We start from the raw sequence: 21,003 nt of genomic DNA, 5'->3' as shown, positions 1-21,003 counted from the left end.
ATTTTCCGGTAGCTGCTGCATTTTCCACCCTAGGCTTATACTCGAGTCATTAAGTTTTCCCAGTTTTTTGTTGCAAAATTAGGGGGGGTCGGCTTATACTCGGGTCGGCTTATACTCGAGTGTATACGGTAATTATTTAATAAATAAAGTTACATTCTGTAGTGCTATAACATGTAAACATGAAATACAGTTGTGTGAAAAAGTGTTTACCCCCTTCCTGATTTCCTATTCTTTTACATGTTTGTCACACTTACCGTATATACTCGTGTATAAGTCGACCTGAGTGTAAGCCGAGGCACCTAATTTTGCCTCGAAAACCTGGGAAAACGTATTGACTCGAGTATAAGCCAGGTATGCATTGTCCCTATTCTGGTATGCATGGCTTCTTATTCCCATCCTTGTATGTGATCGCACATCAGAGGAGAGAGAGAAATAGGGTCCCCCAATCCCCCCAATACCTCTGTTGTCCCTGCAACCCCCCGTGCAGTCCCCCGAGCCACCGGCATCTTCTTCCTAGAGAAAATGGCAGGCGCATGCACAGTGTGCCTACCGAGATCTGTCTGCTGGCCGGCACCCGGCACCAATAGGACATTTTTCCTATTGGTTCATATTGAGCACTGTGATAGACCCCAGGAAAAGTAAAAAAAATCAAAAAAATTATGATTAAGGCCCTTAGTTATATTTTATATGCACAGACTATGCTATGAATTCATCAATCTCTCAATTTCTAGCAAAATAATCTCCTTTTGAGCATATTTTTAAAAGTAACATGTCAGGAGATTCTTGCTGTCTGAACATTGGGCAGTATGAAATAGAGACAGTCTCACTCATAACCGATATCTATAATTTAGGCTGAATTTCACACATCTGTGCTTTTTCATCTGAACTTGGACCACAATTCAGTAATTTTGTGCTGACAACTTTACTTCAAAAAGTAGCTGGGAATAGGGAGAGAAGTCATCTGGTCAACACCTCGCCAGAGAAGTCATCTGGTCGACACCTCGCCAGAGAAGTCATCTGGTCGACACCTCGCCAAAGAAGTCATCTGGTCGACACCTCGCCAGAGAAGTCATCTGGTCGACACCTCGCCAGAGAAGTCATCTGGTCGACACCTCGCCAAAGAAGTCATCTGGTCGACACCTCGCCAAAGAAGTCATCTGGTCGACACCTCGCCAGAGAAGTCATCTGGGTGACACCTCGCCAGAGAAGTCATCTGGGTGACACCTCGCCAGAGAAGTCATCTGGGCTACATCTCGCCAGAGAAGTCACCTGGGCAGCACCTCGCCAGAGAAGTCACCTGGGCGACACCTCACCTGAGGATTCATTTGGCCGGCACTTCGCCAGAGATGTCATCTGAGCGGCACCTCACAAGCTTCTTCTTGCCCATTTCAGCTGGATTGGCAGATCTCTCGCAACCCACAGATAAGAGAGAAAACAAATGTTCCCAGTTTGATATAATCTTATAAGCCTTACTTGTTGGTAGTATAATATCCATTCATCTGAGACATGTAGGCTTTCTTCTTTTGTTTTCGAGTTTCAGGATTAAAGTCTGCGACCTGAGGTCCAGGGTTCTGGAAAGCTAAACATTTCAACTGTCGCTCAATTTGCTGGGAAAACAATAATGACAAAAGTTATAATGAATTATTTGTACTTTATGCAGTCTCCATGCCACTCCCACACCTATATTATTATTATTAGTAGTAGTAGTAGTAGTAGTATGAACTTGGCATGTACTAAAAAAGAACATTTGCAAAAAGTTCTGTCCGTGAAACTATTGTTCTGATAACAGTTTTCAGACAATCCTGGTGAAGTTGATTGAGGGCAGATGATGGACAAGCTATTTTTCATAATGTAATTCTTAAAGGGGTTCCCAGCTGTAGTTTGTTACTCAACATCCCTAGTTCCAGCACTGAGTCTCTAGCATTGTTCTCGGTGTCCAGTAACAAAGGAGAGGGTGGAAAAGACGATCACATAGTAACAATGTTATAAAATGTAACAATTCGTTATTAAGCATGAAGTAAAAAACAGGTAGGAAAGGGCGTGGATACACAACACATACAATGCACAAGGACACAACAGGCAGTGGATTATGCTATGTAAAAGAGAAAAATGTTCCAGCTTCTTAGATAAAATGTAAAACTTTAATCCATCATATAAAATAGTAGAGGACACACTCCTGGGACAATGCCATATCACAAGTGAAGAAAGCTACGCGTTTCGACCATACGGTCTTTGTCACAGCTGGATTATGCTATGTAACAAGTAAACAGATGAAATGTATGCAGTGTATATAGCAAATGTTCATGAAAAAACAGCCGCACTCCAGTAGTATGAAGATTTATGCCAAAAGTATTATATCTTTATTTGTGCGTACAGACATCACCAGGTGCTTTATGACGTATACAGGTTGCGGACGTAGGGAAGCTATGCATCACCAATGGTACGGACATAGCTTCCCCACGTTCCTACAGGCACCGCCTTTATTGGACTGACACTTTTTTTCCTCTCTGCACCCCTACCATAAGTGAGGTTTTGACAAAGACGGCCCCCGGTTGAAACGTTAACCTTATTGTCAGCAACCTGTATACGTCATAAAACACCTGGTGATGTCTGTATGCACAAATAAAGATGTAATACTTTTGGCATAAATCTTCATACTACTGGAGTGCGGCTGTTTTTTCATGAACATTGGGACTTTTCGTTCAGCCTGCACCCGCCTACTTTTGTTTACAGAGTGCTCATCATTCCCTTTGATTTGACTGTATATATAGCAAAGACACAGCACCTAAGTATAGGCCCCGTATTATAAGCCAGATGGTATGGTGTGCAAAGCATGTACATAGACTAGGCAGGGGTAGAAATATGACAGAAGTACAATGTTGGCATAAAGTTTTAACACACTATAATAATGGAAGTACGGTATTGTATCCCAAATAACACTAACCAAAAAAAGTGTATAATACACACAAAGGCTACACCTGTAGATTGCACACAAAAGGAACGGGGGCTCACACTGCCTGTGCGTCCTCCCCAACACGCCTTTCGGAACCAATCTTCGTCAGGGGGCATGAGGCATGGTAGCGGGCTGGGTTTTTTTTCGGAAATGCGCTTTGGGGTGAACGCACAGGCAGTGTGAGCCCCTGTTCCTTTAGGTGTGCAATCTACAGGTATATGTCTCATGACGATCTGTCCTTACTTGGTCCATCATTTAGCAGCATTTATGGTATTTTCTTGATACAATTCTGTACATATCCATAATATAAAAATGCCATTTTTTTCAATAAGCTGCTGGTATGTCCAGTAGTGGCTGCGGTGCTGATGACACGATGACAGCACTATAGCCAATAAGTGAGTAAACAGAACACCCACTTCAGAACCGCTAAGCTCACTGATCGGCTGCCATGCTGTTGACGTATCGTACGTACCACAGACCATACCGGACAGTGGGAAGAGCATCAGAAACTCAGCACTAGACCTGGGGATAGTGAGGAAAGGGCAGTTTGTTATTTTATAATAAACTGCAACTCGGGATGAAGATTTCCTGAATGGAAACAACCCCTTTAATGCACTTTATACCAGAATGCCAAGCACAATATACCATTAGCTGAATTTCAGTTTATAAATATAAATCTATGTACTTAGCACACTGAAATGTATGCCTTTATAGTCAGTTCTAGTGATGAGCGAGTATACGCAGTGCTCGGATTTTCCTGAGCATGCTCGGGTGGTCTCCGAGTATTTCGGCGTGCTCGGGGATTTAGTTTATGTTGACGCAGCTGCATGATTTACGGCTGCTAGCCAGCCTGAGTACTTGTGGGGGTTGCCTGTTTGTTAGGGAATCCCCACATGTATTCAGCCTGTCTAGCAGCCGCAAATCATGCAGGTGCATAGACATAAACTAAATTCCTGAGCACACGGAAATACTCTGAGACCACCCGAGCATGCTCAGCAAAACCCAAGCACCGAGTATACTCGCTCATCACTAGTCAGTTCCCATTTAAAGGGAACCTGTCACCCCGGTTTTTCACTCGGAGATAAAAATACCGCTACATAGGGCATGAGCTGTGCTTTACAAAAGTGTTTTTTTTCTACCCTGATTCCCCACCTAAGCTGCCAAAATTACTTACCAAAGTCGCCGTTTTCGCTTGTCAATCATGCTGGTCTGGTCATAGGGGCGTGGTGACAAAGCTGTTTCTTCCCCCAGATCTTGCTTAGGTTTCCGTTGGTGGCGTAGTGGTTTGCGACTGCGCAGGTGACGAAAAACAGCGCGCTCTGCGCTATATCCCTGGTGATCGGTGGGGGCGGCCATCTTCCTGTGGCCGCGCGTGCGCAGTTGGAGCACTCTGCTGCCCGGGGCTTCAGGAAAATGGCCGCGGGATGCTGCGCATGCGCAGATGAAGATCGCGGCGGCCATTTTCCTGAAGCCGAGATGCAAACTCTGCTTAAGGAAAATGGCCGCCGCGATCCCCATCTGCGCACGCGCGGCATCCCGGGGCCATTTTCCTGAAGCCCCGGGCAGCAGAGCGCTCCAACTGCACACGCGCGGCCACAGGAAGATGGCCGCCCCCACCGATCACCAGGGATATAGCGCAGAGCGCGCTGTTTTTCGTCACCTGCGCAGTCGCAAACCACTACGCCACCAACGGAAACCTAAGCAAGATCTGGGGGAAGAAACAGCTTTGTCACCACGCCCCTATGACCAGACCAGCATGATTGACAAGCGAAAACGGCGACTTTGGTAAGTAATTTCGGCAGCTTAGGTGGGGAATCAGGGTAGAAAAAAAACACTTTTGTAAAGCACAGCTCAGGCCCTATGTAGCGGTATTTTTATCTCCGAGTGAAAAACCGGGGTGACAGGTTCCCTTTAATGCATGACAATTTTAAGTGCTGTGGAATATTATAGTGCTATATAAGCAAAGCAAAATAAATCATTTTACAGAATTTACTAAACTCACAAAAAAGAAAGATCACCTAGAAGAGTAGGCATTTTTCCTTGGTGGTCCAATGGAGGCACCAGGGGCGAATGCCTGCACAGTAGTGTGGCATTTGCCATGAGCATTATAGCTAGCACTCTAAAAGGAGCACTGTGTATATTACTAGTTCAGGTGTAACAGGCCAAATTAACCCCTGTCCAGATTAAACTCGGGTATTGTTTGTCCCAGGCCAGAGTATACCGCAAACTAAATTTGTTTTCAGCCAAATTATACCCGGGGTGTAAAATAGCCTAGGCCAAACTATACCCCTCCGCTACATTATACCCCTCTATTTTATGAGACCTTGTTAATGAAATAGGTTTTAGATGCCATTTTTTAATAACTTAAAACGGACTTCCCCGTAGTGGGAAGGTATATGCGTTGTTAGGCCGGCGTCACACATGCGAGTTTTACGGACGTAAGAGCGCAGAAACTACGTCCGTAAAACTCGCATAACATACGGCACAATTATTCTCAATGGGGCTGCTCCTATCAGCCGTATATTACGGATCCGTAATATACGGCTTTCTACGGCCGTACAAAATCGCAGCATGCTGCGTTTGTCAGCGTATTGCGCAAAAAAATCGCCAATGAAAGTCTATGGGGGCGAGAAAAATACGGATTCCACACGGACCAGCAGTGTGACTTGCGAGAAATACGCAGCGGTGTTAGTGAAAAGTCGGTAATTCAATTGCCGCCTTTTCATTTCTCCTTCACAAACCCAACATGATATGAGACATGGTTTACATACAGTAAACCATCTCATATCCCCATTTTTTTTGCATATTCCACACTACTAATGTTAGTAGTGTGTATGTGCAAAATTTCAGCGCTGTAGCTGCTAAAATAAAGGTTTAAATGGCGGAAAAAATTGGCGTGGGCTCCCGCGCAATTATCTCTGCCAGAATGGTAAAGCCAGTGACTGAGGGCAGATATTAATAGCCAGGAGAGGGTCCATGGTTATTGGCCCCCCCGTGGCTAAAAACATCTGCCCCCAGCCACCCCAGAAAAGGCACATCTGGAAGATGCGCCTATTCTGGCACTTGGCCACTCTCTTCCCACTCCCGTGTAGCGGTGGGATATGGGGTAATGAAGGGTTAATGCCACCTTGCTATTGTAAGGTGACATTAAGCCAGATTAATAATGGAGAGGCGTCAGTTATGACACCTATCCATTATTAATCCAATTGTTTGAAAGGGTTAAAAAACACACACACATGATTTAAAAGTATTTTAATGAAATAAACACAGCGGTTGTTTTAATAATTTATTGCTCTCTCAATCCATTTGCAGACCCTCGCTTGGCAAAATAATAAACACACAAGATACATACCCTCAGCTGAACCGTCACGTCCCACGAGGTAATCCATCTGAAGGGGTTAAAATAATTTACAAGCAGGAGCCCTGCTAATGCAGCTGTGTGCTCGTGCTTGTAATTCCCCGGCGAATGAAGGAAATGTAGGTCATTGACCTACATTTCCTTCAGTCACGGTGATGCGCCCCCTGGTGGATGTCCTCATATGACCTGGAGCGTGGGAAAAAGTTCCCAGGCTGCAGTTCATGAGAACATCCAGCAGGGGCGCATCACCGCGACTCAATGTAAGTACAGATCCAGCTTTCCTTTCAGCACCCGGGGATTACAGGCACGAGCGAGTGGTTTATCGTAGCTCGTGCCTGTAATATTAGTTAACCCCTTCAGATGGATTACATCGTTGGACGTGATAGGACATCAGAAGGTATGTATCTTGTGTGTTTATTATTTTGCCAAGCGAGGGTGTTCCTGATGGATTGAGAGAGCAATAAATTATTAAAACAACCGCTGTGTTTATTTCATTAAAATACTTTTAAATCATGTGTGTGTGTGTTTTTTAACCCTTTCATACAATTGGATTAATAATGGATAGGTGTCATAATTGACGCCTCTCCATTATTAATCTGGCTTAATGTCACCTTTCAATAGCAAGGTGGCATTAACCCTTCATTACCCCATATCCCACCGCTACAGGGAGTGGGAAGAGAGTGGCCAAGTGCCAGAATAGGTGCATCTTCCAGATGTGCCTTTTCTGGGGTGGCTGGGGGCAGATGTTTTTAGCCACGGGGGGGCCAATAACCATGGACCCTCTCCTGGCTATTAATATCTGCCCTCAGTCGCTGGCTTTACCGCTCTGGCGGAGAAAATTGCGCGGGAGCCCACGCCAATTTTTCCCGCCATTTAACCCTTTATTTTAGCAGCTACAGCGCTGAAATTTTGCACATACACACTACTAACAGTAATTCCTATGTATATCACTCAACACTGCTAATATCAAGTGGGGTATAATCTGGCATGAGGGGGTATAAAATCACTTAGGCCATGCTATACCCGGGGTAAAACCAAGCCTAGGTCGCTTTAACCCCGGGTATAGTCTGGACTTGGGGTCTACTATGGCCTGTTACACCTGGGATACTGTGGCCTTCAGTATTTCATCTCTCTTTTCTGGGGTGAGGATTATGTCCCTGGAAGCAGACAAGTGTGATCTGTACATAGTATATTGCTGGTTCCTGCAGCCACAGCACTGAGGTAAGGTCTGCTGGAGAGCAGAATGAAAATGTGGAATAAGCAGGCTTGGACTGGCTCCGGTTCTCCGGTGGGCCCAGGCGCTGACACCTGCTGGCATACTGGCCAGCAGCTTCCTAGGGCCCCCACTGCTCCAGGGGCCCCTTGCCAATGGCTATAGGGCCCCTGAGTCAAGGGGGCCTGCCCTGTGCCAGTAACAGCAGCTGGAGACAGGATCCTGTCCCCGCTGCTAAAGCCAAATGAATATTTACGCTTCCCCACGCCCCTATGGGCGTGGAGAGGCGTGAATACCATTTCTCTTTAATAGCGGGCAGCGTTAGCCGCAGGGTGCAGCTAACACTGCCCGCATGTAAAGCCGCACCAGACACACACACAGCACTGCACACATACACACGCAGGCACACAGACTCACAGAGCAACTCACCTACCGGCGTCCTGCTTCCTGTCTGAGACAGCCCAGCTGGATGATGTCATCATCCAGAGTGCTGCTGTCTCAGTCAGAAAGCTTCCAGGAATCCAGCGAGGAAGAGGCTGCTGGAATGCGCTGCTGCTGCGGGGAGGTGAGCTGTGCTGCGTGCCTGCCTGCATGTGTGTGTGTGTGAGAGTGTGTGAGAGAGTGTGTGTGATGAGCTGCTGCTGCGGTGAGCTGTGGGTGTGTGGTGAAGGACAATGATATTGGGGGGGGAGACAATGATGGAGGTGATGGGCAATGATGGTGGTGGGGGGAGACAATGATAGAGGTGGTGGGCAATGATGGTGGGAGGGAAGACAATGATGGAGGTGATGGGCAATGATGGTGGTGGTGGGGAGGCAATGATAGAGGTGAGGGGAGGCAATGATGGAAGTGATGGGCAATGATGGTGGGGGAGACAATGATGGAGGCGATGGGCAATCATAATGAGGGAGGGAATGATGGAGGTGATGGGCAATGAGGGTGAGGGGAGGCAATGATGGTGGGGGAGGCAATGATGGAGGTGATAAGTAATGATGATATGAGAGGCAATGATGGAGGTGATGGGCAATTTTGGTGGTGGGGGGAGGCAATGATGGAGGTGATGGGCAATGGTGGTGGTGGGAGGCGATGATGGAGGTGATGAAATGGGCAATGGTGGGGGAGAGGCAATGATGGAGGTGATGGGCAATGGTGGTGGTGGGAGGCAGTGATGGAGGTGATGAAATGGGCAATGATGGTGGTGGGGGAGGCAATGATGGAAGTGATGGGCAACGATGGTGGTGGGGGAGGCAATGATGGAGGTGATGGGCAATGATGGTGGTGGGGGAGGCAATGATGGAGGTGATGATGGAGGTGATGAATTGGACAATGATGGTGGGGAAGGAGGCAATGATGCAGGTGGTGGAATGGGCAGTGATGGAGGTGGCGGGAGAGAATGATAGGGGTGGTGGGGGAGAAGGCAATGATGGAGGTGGTGATGAGGACAATGATGGGGGTGGAGAGGGGCTGCATTATACTTTATGAGGGGGCTACATTATGTTCTGTGGGGGGACTGAATAAAATGAAAGGTACATTGTGAAATTCCTACCAACTGCTTCAGAGGTCTGGGGTTGTCATCTTTCACAGGCTCTATCCCCGTGCCTTCTTCTCCTTCATTATTTTTAGCCGATTTTTCACTCATTGTGATTGCTATAATATAAAAAAAATGTATTTGCAGAATAAGAAGTAGAAATATCAGGTGTTTTTATTTTTTAGAAATAAACTAGTTTTGTACACTGTTCATCTTTTGCATATGCACATCCAGGGGCGGACACTGAAAGCAAAGGGCCTCTGTGCAATTGTGCATCCTAAAGGGCTTTTCCCTGTTAAAATGGTTGCCCGGTCAAAAGTGATAATTCTGCAGTCACTCTGTGCGCTGCTGGGATTCACCAGTTTCAGACCCGGGAACAGAGGATATGTATGAGTTATACACACCCCCAGCCAGTGGGCGTGGCCTCGCTCTTCATACATAAGTATGGAGTGAGGCCGCGCCCTCTAGTCAGACACGCCCACTGGACAACAACATCACTAGATGGGGCGTGGCATTGGCTCCATGCAAGTGTATGGAACTCATACATACCCTCTGTTCCCGGTGTAACCCAGATTAACCCCCCCGCCCAGAATATACCCAGGGTTAAAGTGGCCTAGGCCAGAATGTACCCCAGCTGCTGTAGATCAGATTTTTCATGCTTTTGAGAACCATTGAGTGATATACTTAATAACAGGGCCCCAGTCAGTGCACAGGGGCCCCAGGAAGCACACAGGGGCCCCAAGAAGTGCACAGGGGGACAGAGACAGCATGGGGCCCCAGACATCGCACAGGATTGAGTGATATACTCAAGAATGGGGCCCCAGGCAGTGCACAGGGCGACAGAGACAGCGAACAGGGCCCCAGACAGTGCACAGGGCCCTGGGCAGCACACGGGGGCCCCAGGTAGCACACGGGGGCCCCAGGCAGTGCACAGGGCCCCAGACAGCACACAGGGGCCCCAGGCAGCACCCAGGGGCAGAGACAGTGAACAGGGTCCCAGGCAGCACACGGGGGCCCCAGGCAGCACACAGGGCCCCAGGCAGCACACGGGGCAGAGACAGCGAACGGGGCCCCAGGCAGCACACAGGGCCCCAGGCAGCACACAGGGGCCCCAGGCAGCACACAGGGGCCCCAGGCAGCGAACGGGGTCCCAGGCAGCACACGGGGCCCAAGGCAGCCATGAGGGCCCCAAGCAGTGCACAGGGCCCCAGGCAGCACACAAACCCCAGGCAGCATACGGGGCCCCAGGCAGCACACGGGGCCCCAGGCAATGCACAGGGCCCTGGGCAGTACACGTGGGTCCCAGGCAACACACGTTGGGCAGCGACAGCGCACAGGGCCCCAGGCAACACACGGGCCCCAGGCAGCACCCAGGGGCAGAGACAGCGGACAGGGTCCCAGGCAGCACACGGGGCCCCAGGGAGCACACAGGCCCCAGGAAGCACACCAGGCCCCAGGCAGCGCACAGGGGCCCCAGACAGCATACAGAGGGCCCAAGCAGTGCACAGGGCCCCAGGCTGTACACGGGGCCCCAGGCAATGCACAGGGCCCTGGGCAGTACACGTGGGTCCCAGGCAACACACGGGGGGCAGAGACAGCGCACAGGGCCCCAGGCAGCACCCAGGGGCAGAGACAGCGAACAGGGTCCCAGGCAGCACACGGGGCCCCAGGAAGCACACCAGGCCCCAGGCAACGCACAGGGGCCCCAGACAGCGTACAGAGGGCCCTAGCAGTGCACAGGGCCCCAGGCTGCACACGGGGGCCCCAGGTAACGCACAGGGCCCTGGGCAGCACACGTGGGTCCCAGGCAACACACGGGGGGCAGAGACAGCACACGGGGCCCCAGGCTGCGCACAGGACCCCAGGCAGCACACGGGGGCCCCAGGCAGTGCACAGGGGACCCAAGCAGTGCATCAGGGCCACAGAGATCGCACGGGATTGAGTGATATGCTCAAGAATGGGGCCCCAGACAATGCACAAGGGGTCCCACCCAGCGCACAGGGGGTCCCAGACAGCATACAGGGGGCAGAGACAGCGCACAGGGGACCTGCGTGCTGTCTTTCCCCCCTTGTGCGCTGTCTCCCCCCTTGCGCTCTGTCTCTGCCCCCTTGTGCGCTGTTTGGGGTCCCATGCGCTGTCTCTGCCCCTCTGTGCACAGCCTGGGGCCCCTGTGCACAGCTTGGGGCCTCTGTGCACAGCCTGGGGCCCCTGTGTGCTGCCTGGGGCCCCTGTGTGCTGCCTGGGACCCCTGTGTGCTGCTTAGGGCCCCAGAATGCTCCATGGGGCCCCTGTGCACTGCCTGAGGTCCCTGTGCGCTGCCTTGGGCTCTGTGCGCTGCCTGGGGCCCCTGTGTACTGCCTGGGGCCCTGTGCGCTTCCTGGAGCCCCCGTGTGCTCCCTGGGGCCCTGTGTGCTGCCTGGGACCCTGTTCACTGTCTCTGCCCCCCATGTGCTGCCTGCGGCCACTGTGTGCTGCCTGGTGCCCTATACGCTACCTGGGGACCCCATGTGCTGCCACAGGCCCCAGTATGCTGCCTGGGGCCACTGTGTGCTGCTAGAGCCCTTATATGCTTCCTGGGGTCCTGTGCGCTGCCTGGGGTCCTGTGCGCTGCCTGGGGCCCCTGTGTGCTGCTAGAGCCCTTATATGCTTCCTGGGGTCCTGTGCGCTGCCTGGGGTCCTGTGCGCTGCCTGGGGCCCTGTGTGCTGCCTGGTGCCCCGTGTACTGCCTGGGGTCCTTGTGCGCTGCCAGGGGCCTCTGTATGCTGCCTGGGGCCCCGTGCATTGCCAGGGCCCCTGTATGCTGCCTGGGGCCACTATGCACTGCCTGGAACCCTGTGTGCTGCCTGGGGCCCCGTGTGCTGCCTGGGATTCCGTTCGCTGTCTCTGCCCCCCGTGTGCTGCCTGGGGCCCCATGTGCTGCCTGGAGCCCCCATTTGCTGCCTGAGGCCCAGTGTGCTACCTGGGGCTCTGTTCGCTGTCTCTGCCCCCATGTGCTGCCTGGGGCCACTGTATGCTGCCTGGGGTCCTGTGCACTGCCTGGGGCCCCCTTGTGCTGACTGGGGCCCCATATGTTGCCAGGGGCCGCTGTATGCTGCCTAGGGCCACTGTGCACTGCCTGGCACCCTGTGTGCTGCCTGGGGCCCCGTGTGCTGCCTGGTACCCCGTTTGCTGTCTCTGCCTCCCGTGGGCTGCCTGAGGCCCCGTTCGCTGTCTCTGCCCCCATGTGCTACCTAGGACCCCGTGTTCTGCCTGGGACCCCGTGTGCTGCCTGGGGCCTCGTTATTGAGTTTATCACTCAATGGTTCTCAAAAGCCTGAAAAATCTGATCTACAGCAGCTGGAGTATATTCTGACCCGGAGGGGTATAATCTGGCCTAGTCCAATTTATACCCGAGGTATATTCTGGGCGGGGGTTAATCTGGCCTGTTACACCGGCCCCGGGTCTGAAACAGAGTGACTGCAGACTTACCGGTTTTGACAGGACAACCCGTTTAAGCTTTTTTTATGCCAATTGGTTTTTACTGGGCAAAAAATAATAAAACCAGACTTCCTGAATCCAGAGATGCCTCCCTGCTACTGCTCCAGTCTATGTTTACAGGCCGCAGTGGTGGTGTCACAATTAAACAAACATGACCTTCAGCCACTCACTGGGTTCAGCAGCTTGCGCTATCCACCTTGACATAACTGTTGAGCTTAGTGATTGACTGCAGTGGTCATGTGTGTTGTAGGTATGACATCACCACTGCAGCCTGTAAACATAAACCATAGCAGTAGCAGAGAGACATCGGAGAGAATAAGTAACTCTGACTTTATTATTTCTTGCTGGTGCAAGCCAATGGGCATAAAAAGGTGAAAATGGAAAATCAGATTAATTAACATATTTCTCAAAACAAAAACATGATAAACATACATCTGAAAATCATAGTGCACATGTTATGTAGCACACCACGCAGGATGCACCGATGTACAGCACACATGCCTAATAAGCACAGCACACACATCAGACACATCACACAGGCACAGCACACACATCAGACACATCACACAGGCACAGCACATACATCAGACACATCACACAGGCACAGCACATACATCAGACACATCACACAGGCACAGCATATACATCAGACACATCACACAGGCACAGCACATACATCAGGCACGTCACACAAGAACTGCACACACATCTCACACGTCACACAAGCACTGCACATACATCTCACATGTCACACAAGAATTGTACACACATCACACATGTCTCAAGCACCGCACACACATCACACACGTCACACAAGAATTGTACACACAGATCACACAAGCACTGCACACACATCATGCACATCACACAAGAATTGTACACACGTCACACAAGCACAATGCACACATCACTGAAGTGCAGTATACACATTGAACATATACAACAGTCAAGCACAAACACAGCATGCGAACAATTAGTGCACAAGTGATGAGAGCATATACTCATTACTAGAGCATGCTCGGGGGTCCTCCGGGTATTTTTTAGTGCTCGGAGATTTAGTTTTCATCGCCGCAGCTGAATGATTTACACCTGTTAGCCAGCATAAGTACATGTGGGGGTTGCCTGGTTGCTAGGGAATCCCCATATGTAATCAAGCTGGCTAAGAGATGTAAATCATTCAGCTGAGGCGATGAAAACTAAGGGTATGTGCACATGTTGCGGATTTCCTGCAGATTCGCAGCGTTTTTTGCGGTGCAGAAATGCTGCAGATCCGCAAGTGATTTACAGTACAATGTAAATCAATTGTAAAAAAAAAAAAAAAGCTGTGCTAATGGTGCGGAAAATTCCATGCGGAAACGCTTCGGATTAAAAGAAGGAGCATGTCATTTCTTTTTTGCAGATCTGCAGCGTTTTTGTACCCATTCCATTATAGAAATCCGCAGGGGTAAAAAACGCCCAAAATCCGCACAAAATCCACAGCAAAAACGCACAAAATCCGCACAAAAAACGCCTCAAATCCGCACCTGCGTTTTCTGCGAAGACATGCAGAATCCGCACCAGAAATTCCTAAGCCTAATCCGCAACATGTGCACATAGCCTGAATCTCCGAGCACTAAAAAATACTCAGAGCATGTATATGTCAGTCATACAGCTAGGCTTACAGCGCAGGTCACTCTTGTACGAGTCAGACCCCCTCCTCTCTGGGCCTCGGCACGCATCCAGTGTTTATGGAATCATTAGGGGCTTCTGACCCCATAATTAGACATTTTGACTATGGCCATGTTTACTACTGATATGATGTGGGAACAGAACAATATATAACCCAGCTAGGTCCTTTTCCAGCAGCAGTCAGAAAGTGGCAGATAGCAGTGGATGTGTGGGCATCACAGTGACATCCTGGTAGTAATGTCCAGATACATTCACCTGGTGGAAGCCAGAGACTGGGCAGGCAACTGTACAGCAGTGACAAGTCCGACTACAACAATGTGGGAGCCAACAAGGGACCGTACTTCTGCCCCCGCTAATACATATAGATGTCCGTGGTCGGTTGCGTCTCTTCTCACCATGTTTCTCCTGCACTAGTGTCTGATGTGTTCCTAAAGTCCCAGCCCAGCACTAATGTACTTGATTTCTACACCAGTCACAACCTCTGTAGTACAGAATAACACACTAAATTCATTCTTTAGGATACAGGGCTGATAGCACGGCTCCCTGGAGGCAGGCTCTAGGGAGGCCGGCTCTAGGGAGGCCGGCTCTAGGGAGGCCGGCTCTAGGGAGGCAGGCTCTAGGGAGGCCGGCTCTAGGGAGGCCGGCTCTAGGGAGGCAGGCTCTAGGGAGGCCGGCTCTAGGGAGGCCGGCGCGGTGTGATCTGTATACAGTTTGGGGGTCCAGTCTAGGCTCCCAGGTTCTGTACTATTAGTCCAGAGATGATTGATGCTTTATGAGCAGCGCTTTCCATGTCTCGCTTGGGTACTTGGTGCTTCCTTGCTGCCAGCTCCACCATCATCTGTTTGTGGATGGTGAGATCAGAAGTATTGACCCCAGTGCATCGAGAAGCAAATGTAAGTTACACTTTGGGGGTGATACTGTATATTGATTGGTTTTCGTATTTGAGTACCCTCCGTAAGGCTAGATAGCGGGAGTGTTATGTGTGACTGTATACCCTGCTTGTAAGCATATTAGAAGGCAGTATCTGATCTGAATGGTTTACGAAAAGGTCTAGTTAAAGAGACGGTAAGACCCCGAGATCCAAATAGTTTTTTTTATAAGCTAATCAGTGCTGTACTGCAATATACAACAGTCACAACAACACCCCTATACGTTTAGGTTTTTTTTCGTCCTTTTCTTCCTGAATTTCACTTCATTCACTGCACCGGCTTTGATTACCTGCAGCTCTATGGAATGTGACAGCTCCTTGTGCTTTATTATCTAATATCTAGCCTCCCAGCCAGAGCTGGCACCTCCAGGCCTCACTGTCCTGCCCTGCCCTCTGCTCACTGATTGGCTGTCAGTAATCTGCCCCTGCGCTGACCTCTCTCTGTCCACACTCCAGTACTGGAAATAACAGCACACAGTGTCCTGGGAATGTGGAAAGCAGCACAATCACTACACTCCACACTACATCCACAGTGGTGATAGAGCTTCACATGTCCCCACACTACATCCACAGCAGTGATAGAGCTTCACATGTCCCACACCACATCCACAGCAGTGATAGAGCTTCACATGTCCCACACCACATCCACAGCGGTGATAGAGCTTCACATGTCCCCACATCACATCCACAGTGGTGATAGAGCTTCACATGTCCCCTCACCACATCCACAGTGGTGATAGAGCTTCACATGTCCACACATCACATCCACAGTGGTGATAGAGCATCACATGTCCACACATCACATCCACAGTGGTGATAGAGCTTCACATGTCCTCACATCACATCCACAGTGGTGATAGAGCTTCACATGTCCACACATCACATCCACAGTGGCGATAGAGCTTCACATGTCTCCACATCACATCCACAGTGGTGATAGAGCTTCACATGTCCTCACATCACATCCACAGTGGTGATAGAGCATCACATGTCCCCACATCACATCCACAGTGGTGATAGAGCTTCACATGTCCTTACTCCACATTCACAGTGGTGATAGAGCTTCACATGTCTCCACATCACATCCACTGTGGTGATAGAGAATCACATGTCCCACACCACATCCACAGTGGTGATAGAGCTTCACATGTCCACACATCACATCCACAGTGGCGATAGAGCTTCACATGTCTCCACATCACATCCACTGTGGTGATAGAGATTCACATGTCCCACACCACATCCACAGTGGTGATAGAGCTTCACATGTCTCCACATCACATCCACAGTGGTGATAGAGCTTCACATGTCCCCACATCACATCCACAGTGGTGATAGAGCTTCACATGTCCTCACATCACATCCACGGTGGTGATAGAGCTTCACATGTCCCCACATGACATCCACAGTGGTGATAGAGATTCACATGTCCCACACCACATCCACAGTGGTGATAGAGCTTCACATGTGCTCACATCACATCCACAGTGGTGACAGAGCATCACATGTCCCCACATCACATCCACAGTGGTGATAGAGCATCACATATCCACACATCACATCCACAGTGGTGATAGAGCTTCACATGTCCTTACTCCACATTCACAGTGGTGATAGAGATTCACATGTCCCACACCACATCCACATTGGTGATAGAGCTTCACATGTCCACACATCACATCCACAGTGGCGATAGAGCTTCACATGTCTCCACATCACATCCACAGTGGTGATAGAGATTCACATGTCCCACACCACATCCACAGTGGTGATAGAGCATCACATGTCTCCACATCACATCCACAGTGGTGATAGAGCTTCACATGTCTCCACATCACATCCACAGTGGTGATAGAGATTCACATGTCCCACACCACATCCACAGTGGTGATAGAGCATCACATGTCTCCACATCACATCCACAGTGGTGATAGAGATTCACATGTCCCACACCACATCCACAGTGGTGATAGAGCATCACATGTTTCCACATCACATCCACAGTGGCGATAGAGCTTCACATGTCCCCACATCACATCCACAGTGGTGATAGAGCTTCACATGTCCTCACATCACATCCACAGCAGTGATAGAGCTTCACATGTCCCCTCACCACATCCACAGCAGTGATAGAGCTTCACATGTCCTCACATCACATCCACAGTGGTGATAGAGCATCACATGTCCCCACATCACATCCACAGTGGTGATAGAGCTTCACATGTCCTTACTCCACATTCACAGTGGTGATAGAGATTCACATGTCCCACACCACATCCACAGTGGTGATAGAGCTTCACATGTCCACACATCACATCCACAGTGGCGATAGAGCTTCACATGTCTCCACATCACATCCACAGTGGTGATAGAGCTTCACATGTCCTCACATCACATCCACAGTGGTGATAGAGCATCACATGTCTCCACATCACATCCACAGTGGTGATAGTGCTTCACATGTCCCCACATCACATCCACAGTGGTGATAGAGCTTCACATGTCCTCACATCACATCCACAGTGGTGATAGAGCTTCACATGTTCCCACATCACATCCACAGTGGTGATAGAGCTTCACATGTCTCCTCACCACATCCACAGTGGTGATAGAGCTTCACATGTCCCCACACCACATCCACAGTGGTGATAGAGCTTCACATGTCTCCTCACCACATCCACAGTGGTGATAGAGCTTCACATGTCCACACATCACATCCACAGTGGTGATAGAGCTTCACATGTCTCCTCACCACATCCACAGTGGTGATAGAGCTTCACATGTCCCCACACCACATCCACAGTGGTGATAGAGCTTCACATGTCTCCTCACCACATCCACAGTGGTGATAGAGCTTCACATGTCCACACATCACATCCACAGTGGCGATAGAGCTTCACATGTCTCCACATCACATCCACAGTGGTGATAGAGATTCACATGTCCCACACCACATCCACAGTGGTGATAGAGCTTTACATGTCCTCACATCACATCCACAGTGGTGATAGAGCATCACATGTCCCCACATCACATCCACAGTGGTGATAGAGCATCACATGTCCACACATCACATCCACAGTGGTGATAGAGCTTCACATGTCCTTACTCCACATTCACAGTGGTGATAGAGATTCACATGTCCCACACCACATCCACAGTGGTGATAGAGCTTCACATGTCTCCACATCACATCCACAGTGGTGATAGAGCTTCACATGTCCCCTCACCACATACATAGTAGTAATTGAGCTTAACATGTCCTCACATCACATCCACAGTGGTGATAGAGCTTCACATGCCTCCACATAACATCCACAGTGGTGATAGAGCTTCACATGTCCCCTCACCACATCCACAGTGGTGATAGAGTTTCACATGTCTCAACATCACATCCACAGTGGTGATAGAGCTTCACATGTTTCCACATCACATCCACAGTGGTGATAGAGCTTCACTTGTCCCCCACACCATATCCACAGTGATGATCAATGGTGGGCTGGGCTAGGTGGCAGAGAGGCATTTGCCCCCCGGGCTGGTTAATTACCAACAGTTCAGGGCCATCTGCCCACCCCGCAGCGTGTACTATGAAAGACCTGGCCGTGGCACGCGTTAGTTCGGGAGAGTGGCCGGCCACACAAACCTGACAGCGGGAGGGAATCACTGCAGGCTGAGTCAGCGGTTGACAGGGAGTTTGGATTAGAGGCAGGCTGGGATTGGTTAAGCCAGCACAGGTTCAGAGGCGTGTCATGTACAGCGTGCTACTGTCATGTCGGACGATGTTCACACCAGGGTGTCCGACAGTCAGCGGTAATTCCATTTACAGCCACTATATGCTCAGTGGCGTCGGCTAGACTTGTTTTAGGTTGTCCGGGGTTAATCTAGCTGGTAATCGGGTTGGAGGCTGGGTCACACCCACGGCCTTTAAATAGTTGTGCTGGACTTTGGGCGTCGCCGATTATAGCTTGTGCCTCGTGCCTAGTGAATCTGGTCTGGAGTGGTGATCTTGGAGAAGAAATATTATCTGGTGGTGTATTATCCTTTGTTTATATTTCTCCTTCTTATATTTGTATTTTGGTTTTGCCCTGCGCACATTATTGTGTTTTCCTGTGCGTCCACGACGTGGTGCGTTTTAAGTTTTCCCTGTCTGTATTGTCTCTGGAGTTTGGTGTTAGGTCTTTTCATTGGGTGGCGGGTGGTGGTTTCAGCATAGGGCTGAAACAGGAGTCAGGGCCCTCTCCCTCTGGGAGAGAGACAGACAGGGTTTTTCCCTAGTCTGAGGGATATTGCAGGGGCCCGGGAAATTTGCCTTAGCCTTCTAGGCTCCCCGTAACAGCTACGTAAGCACGCCTATGAACCTGTCTGAACTCTCCGAAGTGCTGTGAAGACCAGTAGTGGTGCACCATTACTGTCTGAGAGGCTGGAGGCCGCCATTACAGTGTGAGAGAGAGAAGGCCAGTCTGAGTCCCACTCCCTGCTGCCTAGTGCCTGCAATAACTGTCCACATCCATATCCTGCACATACTGCTGTTAGCGGCCATCTGACTGCAGCAGTACTCATGTGACATGATCATGATCTATTCATCATATTCTCTCATGATATATTGATCTGTTGACAATAGATCAATATATCATGAGAATTGTGTATAGTACCTGTGTATTACACATAGCAGGTAGTATATAGAGGGTGCAGTATACACAGTGTATTGCACCCTGTATATTCTGCACCCTGTAAATACTACCGCCTGTATATAGTACCTGTTTATTATACCCAGGTACTATATACAGGGTGCAGTATATACAGGTGCAGTATTTACAGGGTGCAGAGTATATTGGGTGCTGTATACACAGGTACTATATACAGGTAAACGGTCAGGACCCCCAAGACACCAACTTTCTATCTTTTACCCAAGGTCCACATGGACGCCGCCGACCCTCCCGGACGTCCAATAGTGTCTGGTATTTAGGGATTGACTGACCCAATCTGCAAATTTATAGACCACTTTCTGAAACCATTGGTGAAAAATTTACCATCTTATGTACGCGACACGACGGATGTCCTTACGAGGGTCGATGGCGTCTCGGTGGACCAGGATGTTCTATTGGTCACTGTGGATATCCAGACCCTCTATACATGTATTGATCATACCCACGGTCTGTATGCAGTCCGCTTCTTCTTGGGGACCATTGACCTGGACATCTCTCTCTGTGAACTGATCGTCGAGCTGCTGTGCTTTGTCCTCACCCATAATTTCTTTGTGTTTAAAGATATTTTCTATTTACAGAAGCGCGGCACAGCCATGGGTGCGGCCTGTGCACCCTTGTATGCTAATCTCTTCTTAGGACACTGGGAGAGATTCCTTTTTGGCGACAGGGGCGCGGAGGCCGCTGACCATGTGCTGTGCTGGCTGAGATATATCGGTGATATTTTTTTCATGTGGAGTGGGACGGCACGGCAGCTCAAGGAATTCATGTTTAAACTTAACTCTAATTCCTATAATATCAGGCTGACTTATCAATACCATCCTACTAGGGTGGACTTTTTGGATGTCACTCTGGAGCTTGACAACAGTCGATGTGTCCAGATTGACGTCTATAGAAAACCCACATCCGTGAATGCTCTAATTCGGTCTGATTCAGCCCATAATCCTTCTACTATTAGAGCTGTCCCATTCGGACAGTTCCTAAGAATGAGGCGGATCTGCTCATCGGATCAAAAGTTTTACACCCAGGCAGCTGACTTACAATCCCGGTTTGAATCACGTGGTCACAGCCACAGGAGCATCAGACGTGGGTTTGATAGGACTAGGAGGGTCCAACGCAGTGACCTATTATATGGAACAAATACTCGTACTAAAAAGGGTAATAACGATACTGTT

The 21,003-nt window shown here is 49.8% G+C and overlaps 1 protein-coding gene across 1 annotated transcript in view; it reads right to left on the bottom strand.

The window, feature by feature from the left end:
* Positions 1 to 18,830, bottom strand: part of ARL14EPL (ARF like GTPase 14 effector protein like) — a 38,653-nt gene extending 19,823 nt beyond the window's left edge. Inside the window, exons 1-3 of the mRNA XM_077280790.1 lie at positions 18,769 to 18,830; positions 9,071 to 9,171; positions 1,474 to 1,607 (exon numbers count right to left, since the gene is read on the bottom strand). Of these exons, the coding sequence (XP_077136905.1) occupies positions 1,474 to 1,607; positions 9,071 to 9,163 (227 nt within the window). The 5' untranslated portion in view covers positions 9,164 to 9,171; positions 18,769 to 18,830. The remainder of the gene's footprint in view (positions 1 to 1,473; positions 1,608 to 9,070; positions 9,172 to 18,768) is intronic.
* Positions 18,831 to 21,003: the final 2,173 nt, after the last annotated feature.

Source organism: Ranitomeya variabilis, chromosome 1, assembly GCF_051348905.1.
Source record: "Ranitomeya variabilis isolate aRanVar5 chromosome 1, aRanVar5.hap1, whole genome shotgun sequence".
NCBI classification, from domain to species: Eukaryota; Metazoa; Chordata; class Amphibia; order Anura; family Dendrobatidae; genus Ranitomeya; species Ranitomeya variabilis.
Note: the sequence above shows the minus strand (reverse complement) of the source record. Positions and strands in the feature narration are given on the sequence as shown.